Source organism: Aquarana catesbeiana, linkage group LG04 (assembly GCF_042186555.1).
Source record: "Aquarana catesbeiana isolate 2022-GZ linkage group LG04, ASM4218655v1, whole genome shotgun sequence".
NCBI classification, from domain to species: Eukaryota; Metazoa; Chordata; class Amphibia; order Anura; family Ranidae; genus Aquarana; species Aquarana catesbeiana.
This window is the reverse complement of record NC_133327.1, coordinates 68729875-68750477: the sequence shown is the minus strand read 5'-3', so window position 1 is coordinate 68750477 and position 20603 is coordinate 68729875. Positions and strand designations below refer to the sequence as shown.

Sequence of the window (20603 nt, the reverse complement as noted above, 5' to 3'; positions counted from 1 at the left end):
ACTAAAAAACTCTTGTAAATATTAATGGATAGAATGACCTTTTTTAATCCCCCTATGTCCGTAGGCTTACAACAAATTAGGGCGAACATAGAGTTTAAACCGTGCCGATTCCCAACGCCCAATACGCTGTACCGCCTTTTCGTCCAAACCCCACCGAACCGCTTTGGTAGCCGCCCCAATCCGGAACGAATGAGAAGAATAATCTTCAGCCTTCCGACCCGCCGCCCGCAAACATTTTCTAAATACGGCTTGAAATTGAAAACGGGACACAGCTGTACCATCCTCATGACGAAAGAAAACCCCCTCCCGGCAGGCCTGACACTACAAAATTCTCCCACAGCCGCCACCGGACACACAGGGGAACCGGGAACCGACCGTAACTCCACCCACGCCCCTTTACCCAATTGATCCGTCTTCGACTTCCTGAGGAACACCCCCATGGCGTCCCCCTGCACCCACACATCATGAACATCCAACCCACCTTCCCCTCTTTTATTCCTACTCACCATCTCGCCAACCCTAAAAGCCCCGAAAAAAGCCAATACAAACACAGCCCGAAACAACACCCACTCAAACCTGGACACACAAACATTTTCTATTTGTTCAACCACTTCCCCCAAAACTGTAAAGGAAACTGGGCGTCTCATGTCGGCAGCCGATCGACCAGCGCGGTATCCACGCATAGCCCGCTGCACCATAAAAGACTTAGTAGCATCCCGCTGGCCCGCCAACTGAAACATAAAAGCCAAACCAGCCAACTTGCGTGCCATATAGGAAGCCAACACTCCCTGTTCAAAATTCTGTCCTATAAAGTAAAGAAGCAAATGCACCCTGCTTGCATTACAAACACCGTCACCTACTTCCCGCACCAAAACATCCCATTCCAGCCAAACCTTACTGTACGCTTGCCAGGTAGCTGCAGAAACCGATCCCCGTATCAACATTTGTGTCATGGCAACACGATGCTCCACAACCTCTCTGGGCAAGGACTCCCATGCACGTCCACTTCCGGCGCCAATTGACGAAATCTGTCCCACTGGAAACGAGACAATGCATCAGCCACAGTATTTTCAATCCCCAGAACATGAACAGCAGTCACAAAACAGTTCAGACTTAAACAAAGCAAAACCAAATGTCGCAGTAAACGCACGACCAGTGGCAAAGACGCAGTATTGCTATTAATAGCCTGGACCACCCCCATGCTATCGCAATGAAACCTCACCCAGCGATTATGAAAATCTTCACCCCAGAGCTCCATCGCTAGCACTATGGGGAATAGCTCCAAGGCCGCTAAATTGCACACCAAGCCCTCCTCTCTCCAAGTTTCAGGCCACTCCCCACCACTCCACCTACCTTGAAAAAAGGCCCCAAAACCACCGGAACCAGCCGCGTCTGTAAACAACTCCATATCATAATTGGAAACGACCCTTTGCAACAGCGATCGGCCATTATAAGTTGCCAAGAAAGAATCCCACACCTTCAAATCCTCCTAGAGCTCCAACCCCAATCTGATAAAGTGATGCGGAGCCCGAACATCAGCCGTGACAGCCACCAAACGCCTGCAAAACACACGCCCCATAGGCATGATGCGGCAGGCAAAATTAAGCTTGCCCAGCAGCGATTGCAACGCGCGAAGCTGAATCTTCCTTCCCCTGATAGCCTCAGCCACCTCCTGCCTTAACCCCTCCAATTTGTCCAAGGGAAAACGGCACTCCATAGCCACTGTATCAATAACAATTCCCAAAAAACACAACTCAGTGGCCAGACCCTCAGTCTTATCCGCAGCTAGCGGCACTCCAAAATTAGCAAACAAGTGCTGAATCGTAGCCAACAGAGATGCACAAACTTTGCTCTCCGCCGGCCCCATACACAAAAAATCATCCAAATAATGGATAACAGACGACAGGCCTGACACGTCCCGCACTGCCCATTCTAAAAACGAACTAAACTGTTCAAACAAGGAACATGAAATCGCACACCCCATGGGTAAACATCTATCCACAAAATATTCTCCCTGCCACCGACAACCCAATAAACGGCAGCACGTAGGGTGAACAGGCAAGAGGCGAAAAGCCGCCTCTATATCCGTTTTAGCCAACAATGCCCCTTGCCCCAAACGCTGCACCCATGCGACCACCGCATCAAAGGACGTATACGACACTGTGCAGAGCTCCGGGTCAATGGAATCATTAACCGAACCCCCCCACGGGTGGGACAAATGGTGGATGAGTCTAAACTTATTCGGCTCCTTCTTAGGAACCACACTCAACGGGGATATTACCAAATCAGGTACCGGCGGCACCTCGAACGGGCCAGCCATACGACCCAATGCCACTTCTTTTAACAATTTTTCCGTAACAACGTCAGCGTGCTGTTTTGCCGACTTTAAATTATCTGCCGCAGGCGGAACTACCCGGAGTTGACAATTCAATTGAAACCCCTCCGTAATCCCCAATTCCAAAAGCTGAGCCGCATTCCGATCAGGATACCGCCTTAGAAAGGGAACCATCTTTTTTACATCACTGGCGTCCTCCCTTTTTCCAACCTCCCCACCTTTTCCCCGTCCCTGTTTAAAGCACCGGGACTGCGAATGCGAACCCCCACATGTGGAGCACTCATGTCTGAAGCGACACTTGGCTCCGAATTTACAAGTCCCCTCATTAAATTGCCAGCAAAAACCCATGGACCATCGGCCAGTTGTCTGGCCGAACCCGAGCCCCCGGCCCCTCCCTGAAAGGGAGGCAACGAACCTCTCGGAGAAGACATTAGCTTCATCCAAAGACTAATGTCTTTATGATCCCACCTTAAAGAAGGACGAACCGCCTTCCTCTGCCGGAACTGCTCATCATAGGGCAGCCAGGTAGTCCCACCGTACACTCTTTGTGCTTCCCCGATAGAATCAAGGTAACAAAAAAGCGGTTAGCAATTTTCTGGCGCCTTTTCCCCAATCGCGCTTGCCAAAATCGCAAACGCCTGCAACCAATTTGCAAACGTGCGCGGAATCAATCGATAGCGCCTCTTTTCCTCTTCTTCTTTCTTGCTCTCATCAGGTTTAACTTTGTCCAAGTTAAACTTCTCCAAGGGCAACAAAGAGAAAATTTTCACATACTCACCTTTCCAAATGCGCTCTTTTATCTCTGCCTTCAAATGAGCTCCCAAAGGTCCCTCAAAACAAACGTAAACTTCGCATTTGGCAGCATCCGCCAAACGCACCCCATCCGCATCAACTGTCCCTTTTCCAACCGACGCCGCATCACCAGCCACCGCAGTAGCCCCCACCACCACCACCGGTGACGCCGGCGGGGGGGCCCGTATTGGCCACTCCCGCCCCACCAACACTCGGGCCCCCCACTAACCCCGCACCCCCAGCTGCCACTACCGTGCCCGACAGTGCCAGCGCAGCTCCCTGACCCGTAGAAGCGTTGGGCACTGCCCACGCAGCCACAAGAGAGGTGTCACCCACAGGCAGTGAACCAGCCTCACAGCGTGCTAGTACCTCCCGGAGACCTGCCAACAACGTCTGCACCATCCCCTCATCTCGCTCCCTTGTTGCTCCTAGTGACTGAGAACCAGCAGTGGGACCTCCCCCGACTGAACTACCCCTCAGCCCCACTGGTACCCCTGTACCCACTAACCCACTCCCCGAAAGCCTAGCATTACCAACAGAAGAGGAAACAGGTATATTAATGTTCTCACCTGGCTGCAGCCGCAACACCGCACATCCAGCCGTACTTCCCTCTCCGCGCGCCGCCTCCTGGATCAAGTCTGCGTCCCTCTCATCCACTTCACCCTCAAGCTGTCCTGGGAACTCCCGGCCACCTCTTGAGCACCGTCAGCAGGCCGCTGGGCTGGATTCCTCATCGCCGCCGAGCGCCCAGCAGTGACGTCATCACTGTGCGCCTTTCGATGCAGCACCTCACGTGCTCTGTGTCTGTCCTGCCGAGCCACTGGCCGGGCCGGCGAAGCCCGCCTGGCCGTAGATCTGGACCGCGCAGCGACATGGTCCCCCCGATGCACTGCAGCTCCGTCACCCATCCTTCTTCGTCCTCTCCCCTCCGGATTACAGGCCCCAGCTGCCCTCGATACCAAGCCGTCACCCGCCGCGGCCTCTCTCCCACGCCGGCCAGGCGGAGAGTCTGCAGAAGCAGCCGCCATGTCCCTATCATCCACCGCTGGGGGGGCGGGAGCAGGACCCGCCGATGAACCGCCGTGACCGGGGACTCACCGCAGGCTTCTTCTTAGCCGGCCGCGCCAAATCTTGTAGGGTGCCCCCAGTCCGCTCCCTGACCCCGTCTGACTAAAATGCTCCGGAGGCCTCGACCTCCTAGCACGTGGCCACTCCGAGGGAGCGGGGCTGGCGGGCACGCTAGCAGGTGCCTGGCTGGGACCCTGAAGCAGGTTAGAGACAGTGGCCCGCAGCCATTCAGTCCCCCTCGCCGCCGTCTCCTCCCACAGCTGCTCAAACAAGCGCTCGACATCCCCCATGACTCTCAACTACCTGAAACGGACCGCCGCAAAATTCACCTTTCCTATCCGATTTCTTCTTCCCCACTGACCACTGCTCCTAAGCTCCACCCCCCAAAAGTATCCTAAACTCCCCCCACTGGCATACTGTTTAACCCTTACCTCCGCCTGACTGCCCCACCCCAGTCATGCTATCCCTGCACTTAGTTTCACCTAGTTCCGGGCTATTACTTTACACAACTTATGCAGGTGAACAATACAAGGTGCACGTAGGAAGGTTTATAATGCCCTTAAGCTAGGATCAAGTGACCAAAGGCAACGTATTTTTATTTTTTTAATGTACAGTTGTGCTCATAAGTTTACATACCCTGGCAGAATTTATGATTTCTTGGCCATTTTTTTTGAGAATATGAATAACACAAAAACTTTTCTTTCATTCATGGTTAGTGTTTGTCTGAAGCCATTTATTATCAATCAACTGTGTTTACGCTTTTTAAATCATAATGGCAACAGAAACTATCCAAATGACCCTGATCAAAAGTTTACACAACCCAGTTCTTAATACCGTGTATTGTCTTCTGTAACATCAATGACAGCTTGAAGTCTATTGTGGTATTTGTGGATGAGGCTCTTTATCTTCTCAGATGGTAAAGCTCCCCATTCCTCTTGACAAAAAGCCTCCAGTTCCTGTAAATTCTTGGACTGTCTTGCATGAACTGCACGTTTGAGATTTATTTATTTATTTATTTCAGGTACTTATATAGCGCCATCAATTTGCGCAGCGCTTTACATATACATTGTACATTCACATCATACCCTCAAGGAGCTTACAATCTAAGGCCCCTAACTCACATTCATACATACTAGGGACAATTTAGACAGGATCCAATTAACCTACCAGCATGTCTTTGGAGTGTGGGAGGAAACCAATAGCACCGTCTGAATAGATGCCACATTTGCAGCGCTGAACCGATTTACAAAAGTAGTTTCTGTACTACTTTTGGCGACTTCCGAGTGCGATTTCAATAGACATCTGTGCAGAAACCCGCACAGGTGTCTCTGAAATCGCCCCCGAAGCTGGGACTGACATGCGGGAATGAAATTGTGGCAGTTCAGCTGAGCTGCCACAATTTCATTCCCACTGTCAGTGTGAACCTGGGCTATAGGTGAAAAACCTTGAGTCTTTACAACCCCTTTAAGGTCATACATATGTACAGTATCTCACAAAAGTGAGTACACCCCTTACATTTTTGTAAATATTTTATTATATCTTTTCATGTGACAACACTGAAGAAATTGTTGCACTTTGCTACAATGTAAAGTAGTGAGTGTACAGCTTGTATAACAGTGTAAATTTGCTGTTCCCTCAAAATAACTCAACACACAGCTATTAATGTCTAAACCGCTGGCAACAAAAGTGACTACACCCTAAGTGAAAATCTCCAAATTGGGCCCAAACTGTCAATATTTTGTGTGGCCACCATTATTTTCCAGCACTGCCTTAACCCTCTTGGGCATGGAGTTCACCGGAGCTTCACAGGTTTCCACTGGAGTCCTCTTCCACTCCTCCATGATGATATCATGGAGCTGGTGGATGTTAGAGACCTTGCGCTCCTCCACCTTCCTTTTGAGGATGCCCCACAAATGCTCAATAGGGTTTAGGTCTGTAGACATGCTTGGCCAGTCCATCACCTTTACCCTCAGCTTCGTTAGCAAGGCAGTAGTCATCTTGGATGTGCATTTGGGGTCGTTATCATGTTGAAATACCGCCCTGCGGCCCAGTCTCCAAAGGGAGGGGATCATGCTTCAGTATGTCACAGTACATGTTGGCATTCGTGGTTCCCTCAATGAACTGTAGATCCCCAGTGCCGGCAGCACTCATGCAGCCCCAGACCATGACACTTCCACCACCATGCTTGACTGTAGGCAAGACACACTTGTCTTTGTATATCTCACCTGGTTGCCACCACACACGTTTGACACCATCTGAACCAAATAAGTTTATCTTGGTCTCATCAGACCATGGGACATGGTTCCAGTAATCTGTGTCCTTAGTCTGCTTATCTTCAGCAAACTGTTTGCGGTCTTTCTTGTGCATCATCTTTAGAAGAGGTTTCCTTCTGGGACGACAACCATGCAGAACAGTTTGAGGCAGTGTGCAGCGTACGGTCTGAGCACTGACAGGCTGACCCCCCCCCCCACCCCTTCAACCTCTGCAAAAATGCTGGCGGCACTCATACGTCTTATTTCCCAAAGACAACCTCTGGATATGACGCTGAGTATGTGCACTCAACTTCTTTGGTCGACCATGGCAAGGCCTGTTCTGAGTGGAATCTGTCCTGTTAAACTGCTGTATGGTCTTGGCCACCGTGCTGCAGCTCAGTTTTAAGGTCTTGGCAATCTTCTTATAGCCTAGGCCATCTTTATGGAGAGCAACAATTCTTTTTTTCAGATCCTCAAAGAGTTCTTTGCCATGAGGTGCCATGTTGAACTTCCAGTGACCATTATGAGAGAGTGAGAGCGATAACACCAAATATAACACACCTGCTCCCCATTCACATCTGAGATCTTGTAACACTAATGAGTCACATGACACCGGGGGAGGGAAAATGGCTAATTGGGCCCAATTTGGAGATTTTCACTTAGGGGTGTACTCACTTTTGTTGCCAGCGGTTTAGACATTAATGGCTGTGTGTTGAGTTATTTTGAGGGGACAGAAAATTTACACTGTTATTCAAGCTGTACAATCACTACTTTACATTGTAGTAAAGTGTCATTTCTTCAGTGTTGTCACATGAAAAGATATAATAAAATATTTACAAAAATGTGAGGGGTGTACTCGCTTTTGTGAGATACTGTATTTGGTGCTGTTTTCAGCTGAATGCAAATGGACCTGAAGTCAGATTCTGGCTTTGGATTCACCTTAAAGCTGAACTCCAAACAAATGTTCATACAGTTGTGCTCATAAGTTTACATACCCTGGCAGAATTTATGATTTATTGCCCATTTTTCAGAGAATATGAATGTAACACAAACACTTTTCTTTCACTCGTGGTTAGTGTTTGGCTGAAGCCATTTATTATCAATCAACTGTGTTTACTCTTTTTAAATCATAATAACATCAGAAACTACCCAAATGACCCTGATCAAAAGTTTACATACCCTAGTTCTTAATACCATGTATTGCCCCCTTTAACATCAATGACAGCTTGAAGTCTTTTGTGGTATTTGTGGATGAGGCTCTTTATCTTCTCAGATGGTAAAGCTGCTCATTCCTCTTGGCAAAAAGCCTCCAGTTCCTGTAAATTCTTGGGCTGTTTTGCATGAACTGCACATTTGAGATCTCCCCAGAGTGGCTCAATGATATTGAGGTCAGGAGACTGAGATGGCCACTCCAGAACCTTCACTTTATTCTGCTGTAGCCAATGACAGGTCGACTTGGCCTTGTGTTTTGGATCATTGTCATGTTAGAATGCCCAAGTACGTCCCATGCACAGCTTCCTGGCTGATGAATGCAAATGTTCCTCCAGTATTTTTTGATACCATACTGCATTCAACTTGCCAACAATTTTGACCAAATTTCCTTGCCTTTGTAGCTCACACATCCCCAAAACATCAGCGATCCATCTCTGTACCTTTCATCATAGGCCTTGTTGACTCCTCTACAAATTTAGCGTTTATGGTTGTGGTCAAAAAGCGTAATTTTGGTCTCATCACTCCAAATGACTTTGTGCCAGAAGGTTTGAGGCTTGTCTCTATGCTGTTCAGCATATTGTAAGCGGAATACTTTGTGGCATTTGCGTAATAATGGCTTTCTTCTGGCGACTCGACCATGCAGCCCATCTTTTTCAAGTGCCTCCTTATTGTGCATCTTGAAACAGCCACACCACGTGCTTTTAGAGAGCTGTATTTCACCTGCAGTTATTTGTGGGTGTTTCTTTGCATCCTGAACATTTTTCCTGGCAGTTGTGGCTGAAATTTTAGTTGGTCTACCTGACCGTGGTTTGGTTTCAACAGAACCCCTCATTTTCCACTTCTTGATTAGAGTTGGAACACTGCTGATTGGCATTCTTAATTCCTTGGATATCTTTTTATATCCCTTTCCTGTTTTGTACAGTTCAACTACCTTTTCCCGCAGATCCTTTGACAATTCTTTTGCTTTCCCCATGACTCAGAATCCAGAAACGTCAGTGCAGCACTGGATGAAAGATGTAAGGGTCTGTCAGGAGTCCAGAAACTCATTGACCTTTTATACACACACACTAATTACAAGCAAACAGATCACAGGTGAGGATGGTTACCTTTAATAGCCATTCACACCCCTTTGTGTCAACTTGTGTGCATGTTATCAGGCCAAAATCACCAGGGTATGTAAACTTTTGATCAGGGTCATTTTGGTAGTTTCTGTTGCCATTATGATTTAAAAAGGGTAAACACAGTTGATTGAGTGAGCACCAATAGAGGAAGACCAGAGCAGAATTTTCTCCAGGAATGTTAAAGCAAAAGTTTTTTTTTTAAGTTGGGGAAGTCTTTCCCTTAGTTTGACAAATTCAAATTTAAAGTAGAATTCCAGTCAAATACTAAAAAATCCTAAACCTACTCTCACCCTGATTCTAAGCCTATTCTATCTACCTTGTGAAAGAAAAGATCTGTATATTACCTATGCTGAGTGCACTCCGGTCACATGTTTTGGTCCCAGCACCTACTTGAAGGAGGGACAGCCGACATTAGGTGCCCCATAGAACGTCACCTGAGGACACTGGTGAGCGAAACTCGTCAGCGCGGAGCCTACACAGGAACTTCATCACACGGGCTGCAATCTGGAGCAACGTGTGTTATGTTGGATGATTAATGCTAATTAAATGCTGTACCTTGTAAGTGCATAATCTATTAATAAACCGTTGTATATTGGGTAATGCATTATAGAGCTCTGTCATGAATCTGCAGTAATGTTTCATGTCCTGTCTGTCTGCTTACCTCTCTGGTCTGTGTATCAGCTTAGGGGCCGTGCTCTTACACCTGTGTGTTTAAGTAATCTTCTCTCAGCATAGCTTCACCCCAACCTCCAACAAGAAATACTATTTAACCCCATGTACTGCAAGCCAGCCTTGCTCGAGCAACAGTTGTGTTTAGGCTTCTGTGTGGCCTGTTTCTGTGTGGCCTGGAATTTTACGCACTAGCTCCCTGTTTGGTCCGCGTCAGTGTTCAGGTGGAGCTGCTTTCCTGAACCACCCAGAGCTCCATCCACAGCAGTCAGCCGCAGGGTCCACAGCCTTAGCAGTGTGCTCCAAACCCCAGTGGTGTGCATCTGTCACCTTGCCTCAGGTGACCTGACAAGCTCTTTGTATTTTCTTTGTACATAACTGCGTACATGGTTTCTGCGTGAGACCAAAGGACCAGTGATTTATATGCAAGAAGGTTTGGAGCTTTCTTTATTATTTTTTGTATTTTGTTATTTTTGCTAAGCGCAGAGGTTTCTTATATACGCATGCCCCATAGTAAGCCTATGGATGACATCACCACCCAGAAGAGGGTTTTCTGACTAAAGCTGGCCATACATTGTACAATTTTCTTGTACAAATTTCCTTTACATGTACCAAAACCATATAATATGAGTTCAAACCTAAACACTTTCAATTTGTATGCTGTCAGGCAGGCCCTTGCACTACATAGTTGAAGGTAAATTTAAAGGAGATTCAACATGAAAACTGTATAATGTATGGCCAGCTTAACCACTTACGGACCGCCCGCCACTTTTATACAGAGGCTCTTTGAAGTGAAATACCGTTGTTATGGCAGCAGCTAGCTGCCATAACCCCCTGGTATCCACTACTTCGGTCCGCTTTAAGATAAAAGTCGTCTGCAGCGATATCACTTTTGACGGTGGCGGTTGGGGGCCCCCCTCCCGCCGCTCTCCTGTGCCCTCCGTTGCTTACCGGAGGCAGTGGCGGAGGTGATCAGGTCCTGTCCCCTGTTTGGCATGGAGCTGAGTGAGGGGAAGATGGCCCCCACCCGGCTCCATACCATTGCAGGGCGGAAGCAATGTCAAAGCGTCACTTCCGCCCATAGCTCTTAAAGGGATATTTTTTTTTTCTTTTCAAACAACATTTTTTTTTTAATTGCATTTTAGTGTAAATATGAGATCTGAGTTCTTTTTTACCCCAGATCTCATATTTAAGATGTCCTGTCAGGCTTTTTTTTTCTATTACAAGGGATGTTTACATCCCTTGTAATCGGAATACAAGTGACACATTTTTTTTCTTAAAGGAACAGTGTAAAAATAAACAGTAAAATAAATAAGAAAAAAAAACCCATTTTTTTTAAAGCACCCCGTCCCGCCGAGCTCGCGCGCAGAAGCGAATGCATATGTGAGTAGCGGCTGCATATGAAAACCATGTTCAAACCACACATCTAGCCCTAGACCTCCTCTGTAACTCAAAACATGCAACTTGTAGAATTTTTTAAATGTCGCCTATGGAGATTTTTAAATGCCCTGTACACACGATAGGATTTTCCGACAACAAAATCCATGTTTTTTTTGCAACGGATGTTGGCTCAAGCTTGTCTTGCATACACACAGTCACACAAAGTTGGTTAGAAATTCCGAACGTCAAGAACGCGGTGACATACAACACGTACAACGAGCCGAGAAAAATGAAGTTCAATAGTCAGTGCTGCTCTTCTGCTTGATTCCGAGCAAGCGTGGCACTTTGTGCGTCGGAATTGTGTCGGAAAATTTGGGAACCAGCTCTCAAACTTTGTGTGTTGGAAATTCCGATGGAAAATGTGTGATGGAGCCTACACATGGTCGGAATTTCCGACAACAAGGTCCTATCACACATTTTCCGTAGGGAAATCCTATCGTGTATACGGGGCATTAGTGTAAAAGTTTGTCGCCATTCCACGAGCGTGCTCAATTTTGAAGCATGACTTGTTGGGTATCAATTTACTCGGCGTAACATCATCTTTCACAATATAAAAAAAATTGGGCTAACTTTACTGTTGTCTGATTTTTTAATTCAAAAAAGTGTATTTTATCCCAAACAAAGCGTGCTTGTAAGACCGCTGCACAAATATGGTGTGCCAAAAAGTATTGCAATGACCGCCATTTTAATCTCTAGGGTGTTAGAAAAAAATATATATAATGTTTGGGGGTTATAAGTAATTTTCTAGCAAAAAAAAAAAAATTAATTTGTAAACACCAAGTCTGAAAAATAGGCCCGGTCCTTAAGTGGTTAATAGGGTTTTCTGGCTAATAAATGTAATAGGCCACTAAAAACGTAGGACGCTTACATGAGCTTGACAGGTTTCTAATACAGATTAACTTAAAGTGTTTAAACCCCATTCATGAAATCTAACCTGGGCACATATATCTGTAGTGTTTACTTATCTCTCTCCAAAGCTTTGAGTCACGTGTCTTTCTGCTTCTCCGTTCCTCTGTTATCAGCGTAATTCTGACAAGTCCTCCGACACAGGAGATAAAAGCGGCTGGAAATTTGTGTCAGGAAGGGAACTTAAAGATAGATAAGCAGAGAGCTGGTCTAGTCAGACTGCAGCTCTGCAAGTTTCTTCGTTCCTCTGCCTATGTGGGGAGGGGGGGGGGTGTATGTGCATTTTCTCCAATCAGTTCAGTCCAGACTCCCCTCCCACTGCTGAATGAGGAGAGAAGATTTGTAACACGATGTCCACTTTCTAAAGAATATAGAAAGGGAAAGGCAGCAGATATACAAGTTAAACTTATGCAGGAGGATTTGTTTCATCTTTGTGCATAATCTGAGACTATTCATTTCACTGGGTATAGGAAAGGGTTTACAACCACTTTAGCCCAGAACAAGCTTTGCAAAGCTTAGTTACTGGTGTTCAGGACCCATGTGGTGAGATCTCTTAAACCCAAAGCTGGCCACACATTGATCAAAATTTTAATTAGGCCCCTTTCACACTGGGGCGGTTTGCAGGTGTTATTGCGCTAAAAATACCGCCTGCAAACCGCCCCAAAACAGCCTTCGCTGTTTGTTCAGTGTGAAAGCCCGAGGGCTTTCACACTGAAGCGGTGCGCTGGCAGGAGAAGAAAAAATCTCCTGTCAGCCGCATCTTTGGAGCGGTGAAGGAGCGGTGTATTCACCGCTCCTAAACCGCTCCTGCCCATTGAAATCAATGGGACAGCGCGGCTATACCGCGGCAATACCGCGGCTATAGCCGCCCTATACGAGTGGTTTTAACCCTTTTTTGGCCGCCAGCAGGGGGTTAAAACCACACCGCTAGCGGCCGAATACCGCGGTAAAACAGCGCTAAAAATAGCGCTGTTTTACCGCCGACGCCCCCTACCGCCCCAGTGTGAAAGGGGCCTTAGTGTGTGGGCTCCCATGCTCAATGGAACTCGACTTTTTTTGAAAGTACATGTTGGAAAATTTTCCATTGATTGGCTGAGGATAAGAGGTGGGTGGATGACATGATCATCACGGTCTCCACCTCAGCCATTCAGAGAAAACCTTGTATTCTTTGATGAAAATATAAGACTTCTCCTGAATGGCTGAGAAGCATTCAGGCCAACTTGATTTTGGCAGCAGATAGGAAGCTGCCCATAGTGCGGCAGAACACAGTGCTGTATACTGTATTTAGCTGATGCTACTGCGGTATGATACAGTGCACACATACATCTGAATCACTTAGTAATGTAATTAGTTTGTTTGGCCACCTCAACCTAAATGAACTATTTAAAGTGACAAGAAACCTGGACTTTAGCTTTAAATTTAAGCAGTGAAGCTAAGTGGCAGTTTATTGGCTAAGCAGTTAGCACTTCTTCCAGCAGGACTAGGGTTATCGGTTCAAATCCCAACCGCGACACTACTTGCAACGAATCTACGTGTTCTCACTGTGCCTGCGTGGGTTTCCTTACACACCTCAAAGACATGCTGATAGGTTAATTGGCTCCTGTCTAATATGTGTATGTATGGATGTGAGTTAGAGACCTTAGATTGTAAGCTCCTTGAGAGCAGGGACTGATGTGGATGTATAATAAATACGTAAAGTACTGTATAAATTGACAGCGCTATATAAGTACCTGAAATAAATAATTAAATCTAACAGGTTAACGTGATTATGCATCTTCATTCTAGATAGCAAAATAAGGTAGAGAGAAGATTTAAAGGCAATCAGTAATAGTCTGTGCCTTGACTATGGAAACTTCCTGAAGATTCAGCAAGGGGTTGATGAACATGGAGGTAGAAATTTACAAGCACTTAATGTATTCTCTGTCTGCTCACTTCCAGCATCTTAGTGGACTGGAGGTAGCTTAGAGATTGCGGTATGTTCTGCACTTTAATTTATGTCCAAGAAGACATACACTCGGGTTTTATTAGCACCAACATCCATCTATTTTATCACAAGAAGGTTACACAGATGCTGAAACACGGGCGGGAAGAATTTCACACCACATTGCAGGATGCTTTTTACACTGAAACTCCTATTATTATTATTCTAGAATAGAAATGTTATCTTCTCTGGACACACTCTATGCATATATATCGGCGGATATCCATTTGTATTATACCACATGTGTACCTGGCCTCTGTTTCTGTGTTATTCCTAAATCACTTTAATGTTCTTTGATGACACTTGATAAACATATATTTCAGAAAAATAATTCAGTTTTATTGCAGAGTGTGTTACCACGATAGCTGCCCAGCAATCACATTTCACTTAGATGTTCAGCTAAAAATGAAAGAGACACTGTTATAGGAGGGTACAACTGTTGAAGATCTAGCTAGGAAACAATAAAGGGAGACTATAGTGTTTGAACATGGGAAGGAGAGAGAGACATGGAGGAAAATGTTACTATTTTATATGTATATACAGTGTAGCCAGAGCTTCACAGGTTGCCACTGGCGTTCTCTTCCACTCCTCCATGACGACATCACAGAGCTGGTGGAGACCTTGCGCTCCACCTTCCTTTTCAGGATGTCCCACAGATGCTCAATCAGGTTTAGGTCTGGAGACATACTTGGCCAGTCCATCATATTTACCTTCAGCTTCTTTAGCAAGGCAGTGGTTGTCTTGGAGGTGTGTTTGGGGACCATGTTGGAATACTGCCCTGCAGCCCAGTCTCTGAAGGGAGGGGATTATGCTCTGCTTCAGTATGTCACAGTACATGTTGGCATTCATTGTTCCCTCAATGAACTGTAGCTCCCCAGTGCTGGCAGCACTCATGCAGCCCCAGACCATAACACTCCCACCACCATGCTTGACTGTAGGTAAGACATACTTGTCTTTGTACTCATCAGCTGAATGCCACCAAACACGCTTGACACCATCTGAACCAAATAAGTTTATCTTGGTTTCATCAGACCACAGGAGATGGTTCCAGTAATCCATGTCCTTAGTCTGCTTGTCTTCTACAATTTGTTTGCGGGCTTTCTTGTGCATCATCTCTAGAGGAGGCTTGCTTCTGGAACAACAGTGATGCAGACCAACTTGATGCAGTGTGCGGCGTATGGTCTGAGCACTGACAGGCTGACCCCCCACCCCTTCAACATCTGAAGCAATGCTGGCAGCACTCATACATCTATTTCCCAAGGACAACCTCTGCATATGAAGCTGAGCACATGCACTCAACTTCTTTGGTCGACCATGGAGAGGCGTGTTTTGAGTGGAACCTGTCCTGTTAAACCACTGTATGGTCTTGGCCACCCTGCTGCAGGTCAGTTTCAGGTTATAGGCAATCTTTATGTAGCCAATTCTGTACACCAATTCTTTTTTTCAGAGCCTCAGAGAGTTTTTTGCCATGAGGTGCCATCTTGAACTTCCAGTGACTGGTATGAGAGAGTGAGAGCGATAACACCAAATTTAGCACACCTGATGCCCATTCATACCTGAGACCTTGTAACACTAATGAGTCACATTACCCTGGGGAGGGAAGATGACTAATTGGGCCCAATTTGGACATTTTCACTGAGGGGTGTACTTACTTTTGTGGCCAGCGGTTTAGACATTACTTTATTCTCTTAATTGCAGTATGTTCCATAATCTTCCTGGGAAGTATGAGTTGCCTCATAGTCTCTGGTTCCTTAGAGTAGCTAAGTCCCTTTCCCTTAGTGAACTGACTGATGCTCCTCTGAAAAGCACCTTGGTATGTGGATGCTGGTAGCCCCAGGCCTCACCTGCCTATCTTGACTCCTGCAGTCCTCCCACGTTAGTTCAGGAAAGTCCAGATAAAATCCCCGGTCTACTCCATCCTGTTAGCAGCTACTTCCCACTCCGCATGGCCAGAACCATCCCAGCTGGTAATGTCTGGTCCATTTCTCCCGGAGTTTCTTTTAGTGGATTTTAAGTTGTTGAACCATCCAGCACTGAGGTCTCTGAACCCTCAGGCCTTCAGGTTTAGTTCTTGCTATCCAGCACTGGAGGCCCCCGCACCTCCAGGCCTTCAAGCCTACACCTTGCTGGTTACATCTTTCCTCTCTCTGTGTCCAAACTTCCCAGGCAGAACCTCCCAGGAGCATGTGACCCCCAGTTTATATATGTGTCCCGCCCCTGTCCACTCAAATTAATGATTGGTCCAGGGCTATGCATACAAACTGCCTGCACCCTTGTTTCCAGCCCACCTTCCTTCTAGAACTGTTCACTGGACGGATGTGGTATGTCTCAGGATAGAATGCAGGTGGTCACATCCCCCTTTCTACTCTGACAAATCTCCCAACCAGCACAGTGGTGTAGTGAATAGCACTCTCGCCTAGCAGTAACAAGGGTCGCTGGTTCAAATCCCAACCACGACACTACCTGCCTGGAGTTTGCATGTTCACCCTGTGCCTGCGTGGGTTTCCTCCGGGTGCTCCGGTTTCCTCCCACACTCCAAAGACATGCTGGTAGGTTAATTGGCTTCTGTCCAAAAAAATTGGCCCTAGTATATGAATGTTAGGGACCTTGGATTGTGGGCTCCTTGAGGGTAGGGATCGATGTAAGTGTGCGATATATGTGTGGAGCGCTGCGTAAAAAAAAAAAAAAAAAAAAAATGACACAGCGCTATATGGGTACCTTAAATAAATAAAAAAAAAAAAAATAGGGATAATTGTAGACATGCACCCACACTCACTCAGGTTGAACTCGATGGACTGGTGTCTTTATTCAACCTTACTAACTATGTAACTATGTAACCAAATTAACCAACAAGGCCTAAACAAACAGGGCAAGGCACTGGCAATTTACCTATCACTTATCCTAACTAACTAATTAGCACTCACCTAAAAGTGGTGGGCGCTACATGTATATATATATATATATTTGAAACACAGAGACATGGAAGACATTGCAATAACATGACATTTTTTTCATACAGGAATTGGCTTGTTTGAGATAATGTAATTAGTTTGAGATCTGTAATTGGAGTGATTACAACACAGATATACCTACTGTACAATGTGAGAAAAGTATGGTCGCCAGATGGTTGATAATGTTTTTATTGGAAATGTTGCTGTTCTGAATTATTGTGAGTTTATGGAGTAAAGACATGTAAATACTTTTTTGTATTAAGAGGAATGACAAATGGCCCAGGGGCGCCCAACCTTCTGAAGAGCGCAGGCCACGTAAGTGATTTGCTAACCAGTCACGGGCCACAATAAAATGAAATGGTTCAGAATTTAGATTTTATTTTATTCTGAATAGCATAATGAAGATTTTAAACAACAATCAGGATCACCGTGTTCTGTGGGAGCAATCCCGTTGGATATTTACCCACTATTTAATCACAATCACAAATATAATTTTTTTTTTATTCAGATCACCACTAATCCCACTCTCCTGCTCAGGTGTGGCCAGCCAAAAAGGTCTGAACCAGTGTTGCAGCCTTCTCTATATCAGAGTCTTTGCAGCCATCCCTTGAATTGAAAACAAGGACTGTGGTCAACCTAAACAAAAAACTACAGACCAAGGAATTAAATGCCCTAGTAGTGCAATAAGTAGCCCTAGTAGTGCAATAAACTTCTTTATTAAAGGGTTTGTAAACCCCCATGTTTTTTCACCTATGCATTAAGGTGAAAAAAACACCCCCCCACCCTCCGTTTTACTTACCTGAGCCCTGGAATTTCCCACATCAGAGATGTGCTCTTACTCTGCCCAGGGTTCTCGGCTCTTGATTGGATAGATTGATAGCAGCGCAGCCATTGGCTCTGCTGTCAATCACATCCAATGATGCAGTGCCGGGGGAGTCCGGCATTCTGCATCTATGGATGCCAAATGCTAGACTCGGGAGCGTGCTCGCAAGGTAACCCCCCCGGGAGAGCGCTTCTCCTAGGGGGTTATATGATGCGGAGAGGAGCTACCATCGCCGCCGGGGGACCCCAGAAGAGGATGATCGGGGGCCACTCTGTGCAAAACGAACAGCACAGTGGAGGTAAGTATGACATGTTTGTTGTTTAGAAAAAAAAAAAACTCGACGCTTTACAATCACTTTAACTAAAGATAAAATGACACATGCACTCACATGCTCCCGGAATAATATCAAGATTATCACACAACTGTGAGTATCCACCTTCAGAACACCTGTATGGATGCCACTAGATGTAATCCACACAGATAAAGGCTCCTCTTCCCATGTCTGTATGTTAGGAAAGAAAGAGTAGAGCGGGAAGCCGTCCGCAATAGTGGCTCATGTATGATAGTCACCGGAATTAAGGAGGACCAGCAATCATTAAGTAGAGCGGCACGCACCCAATGGAGGCTGTGCGGGTTGCCATAGGTTTGAGGTCATGGGTCACATCAGGTGACTCCATGGGCCACAATTGGCTCGCAGGCCATGGGTTGAGCATGATTGTCCTAGCGCTTCCAAAATCTGTTTTGCATTTGCCTTGTCAGGTTATATTTCAGAAGCTACCTGCCACATATGACGTCGTCCCACTCTTGCCACACTTGCATGCCCGAGGGGGCATGGGGAGCAGCGATCAGTGGTGCTCTCTGTCCCTGGGACACGTGCATCACCCCATTCTAGGTAAAGAGCCGATGACGAGGCTCTTTACCCATGTGATCAGCTGTGTCCAATCACAGCTGATCACATGTAAACAAGAAAATGCTGATTTTCGCCAATTCCTTTCCTCACCCTGATAGCATGTGAGGAGAGGAGAGCCGATCAGCGGTATTTCCTCACAGGGAAGATCTGCACCGAGAATCAGGGCACTGATCATCAGTGCAGCCCCATCAGTGTCCATCAGTGATGCCAGTCAGTGCTGCCTTTGAGTGCCCATCAATGCCCGTTCATCAGTGCTGCCCATCAGTGTCCATCAGTGCCGCTTATCCATGCCAGCTATCAGTGCCGCTCATCAGTGCTGCATATCAGTGCCCATCAGTGCTGCATATTAGTGTCTCCTCATCAGTGCCCTTCAGTGCCATGTCATTAGTGCCCATTAGTGCCGCCTCATCAGCGCACATTAGTGAAGGAGAAAAATTACTTATTTAAAAAAAATTATAACAGAAACTAAAAAAAAACGTTTCATTTTCCCCCAAATTTTCAGTCTTTTTTTGTTTTTTTAGCAAAAAATAAAAACCCAGTGGTGATTAAATACCACCAAAAGAAATCTCTATCTGTCTAAAAAAAATGTAAAAAATGTTGTTTGGGTACAGCGTTGCATGACCACGCAATTGTCATTCAAAGTGCGACAGCACTGAAAGCTGAAAATTGGCCTGGGCAGGAAGGGGGTAAAAGTGCCCAGTAGGCAAGTAGTTAAACTATATCTGTGATAAAAACACCTATAAGAGCTTGCTGGAAATCGGATTCCAAAACCAAGGTCAATAATATGGAGTTACACCTACCCCCCACCCCCCGCCACCCACACTTTCCCCTTTGTGCCAATAATAGCCTCTACTATTCTGGGAAGGCTTTCTGCAAGTGCTTTTTGCATGCGTTTGTGGGATTTTTTTGCCAATTCTGTTAAAAAAAGCATTTGTGAGGTTCGGTATTGATGTTGGATGAGAAGCAATTCATCCCAAAGATGTAGGGCTGGGTTTAGGGCTCTCTGCAGGCCACTTGAGTTCTTCTACACCAAGCACCAAACCAAGTCTTTATGGAGCTGGCTTTGTGTACTGGAGCACAATCAGACAATCATGCTGCAACAGAAAAGACCCTTCTATAAACCGTTTTTAAAAGATTGGAAACACACAATCGTCCAAAATGTTCACAGTGATGTTAAACTACTTCAAAACCTGCTCAGTGACAACAAGCCTCGCCTGTGACCATAGATAACTGCTGCATAATTTTCATTTTAAAGGAAGGCAGTTTACTGTGGCATAATAAGAGCTACATCATTTTCCTAATTACTAATACATACTATTCTTCAAGCACTATGGACAACACATGTTTTCAGGGTCGCTTCACAGCAAGCGGCAGCGTACAATATAATTGAAGGATGACATCAAGTTCACGTTACTGCTTTTTCTCTGTAGATCCAGTAGACTCAGTGGAGGAAGATAAGGAATCTTTTGCCTCGCGTATCATAACTTCTTGATTGGGTCTGAATATTACTGGGGCAAAGCCCTCGCTGTCTTCTGTGAGGACGACCCATTTTGTGTCTGCAGAAATAATAAATTGAAAAATGGAGGTTTCACTTAAAAAGACCAAATTGTTGCCGACATCCCCAAAAGCAGAATTTGCAAAGAAAAAGTACCCCTCGACAACATGGGACTTTTAAGGCAACTTGGTAAAGCAAAAAAATGTGATATTATCAAAAAACTTCTAGGTGCATCCATCACCAATGGGAACATGACTTGTTGCTCTCCTGTGTAATTCATCCGACGCGTTTCAGGATTTCAGTATCGATCCCTTCATCAGGGTAATTTCTTTCAGGAGAAACTAAGCAAATAACAGTCTATAATAAAACATAATAAAAGTCCCATAGGTCTCATATACGCAGACTTTTATTATGTTTTATTATACTGTAGACTGTTATTTACTTAGTTTCTCCTGAAAGAAATTTCCCTGATGAAGGTATCAACACTGAAATCCTGAAACACATTGGACGAATTACACAGGAGATCAACAGTTCTGAATGATACTAGACTTGTGCACAACGGAAAAATTAGTTTCGTTTCGGTTCGTTGTCATTCGTAAAATACATAATTTTGTTCTGTTGTATTCGTTATGTTACGTTAATACGTTT

The 20603-nt window shown here is 45.6% G+C and overlaps 1 protein-coding gene across 3 annotated transcripts in view; it reads right to left on the bottom strand.

Moving 5' to 3' along the window:
- Positions 1 to 16608: 16608 nt before the first annotated feature.
- The window catches only part of LOC141139317 (WD repeat and coiled-coil-containing protein-like), a 37978-nt gene continuing 33983 nt past the window's right edge, over positions 16609 to 20603 (bottom strand). Inside the window, exon 2 of one of the 3 annotated variants that reach the window (XM_073625315.1) lies at positions 16609 to 20016. In XM_073625315.1, coding sequence (XP_073481416.1) covers positions 19966 to 20016 — 51 coding nt within the window. In that variant the 3' untranslated portion in view covers positions 16609 to 19965. The remainder of the gene's footprint in view (positions 20017 to 20603) is intronic. The other 2 variants (XM_073625314.1, XM_073625313.1) reach the window with 2 other exon arrangements.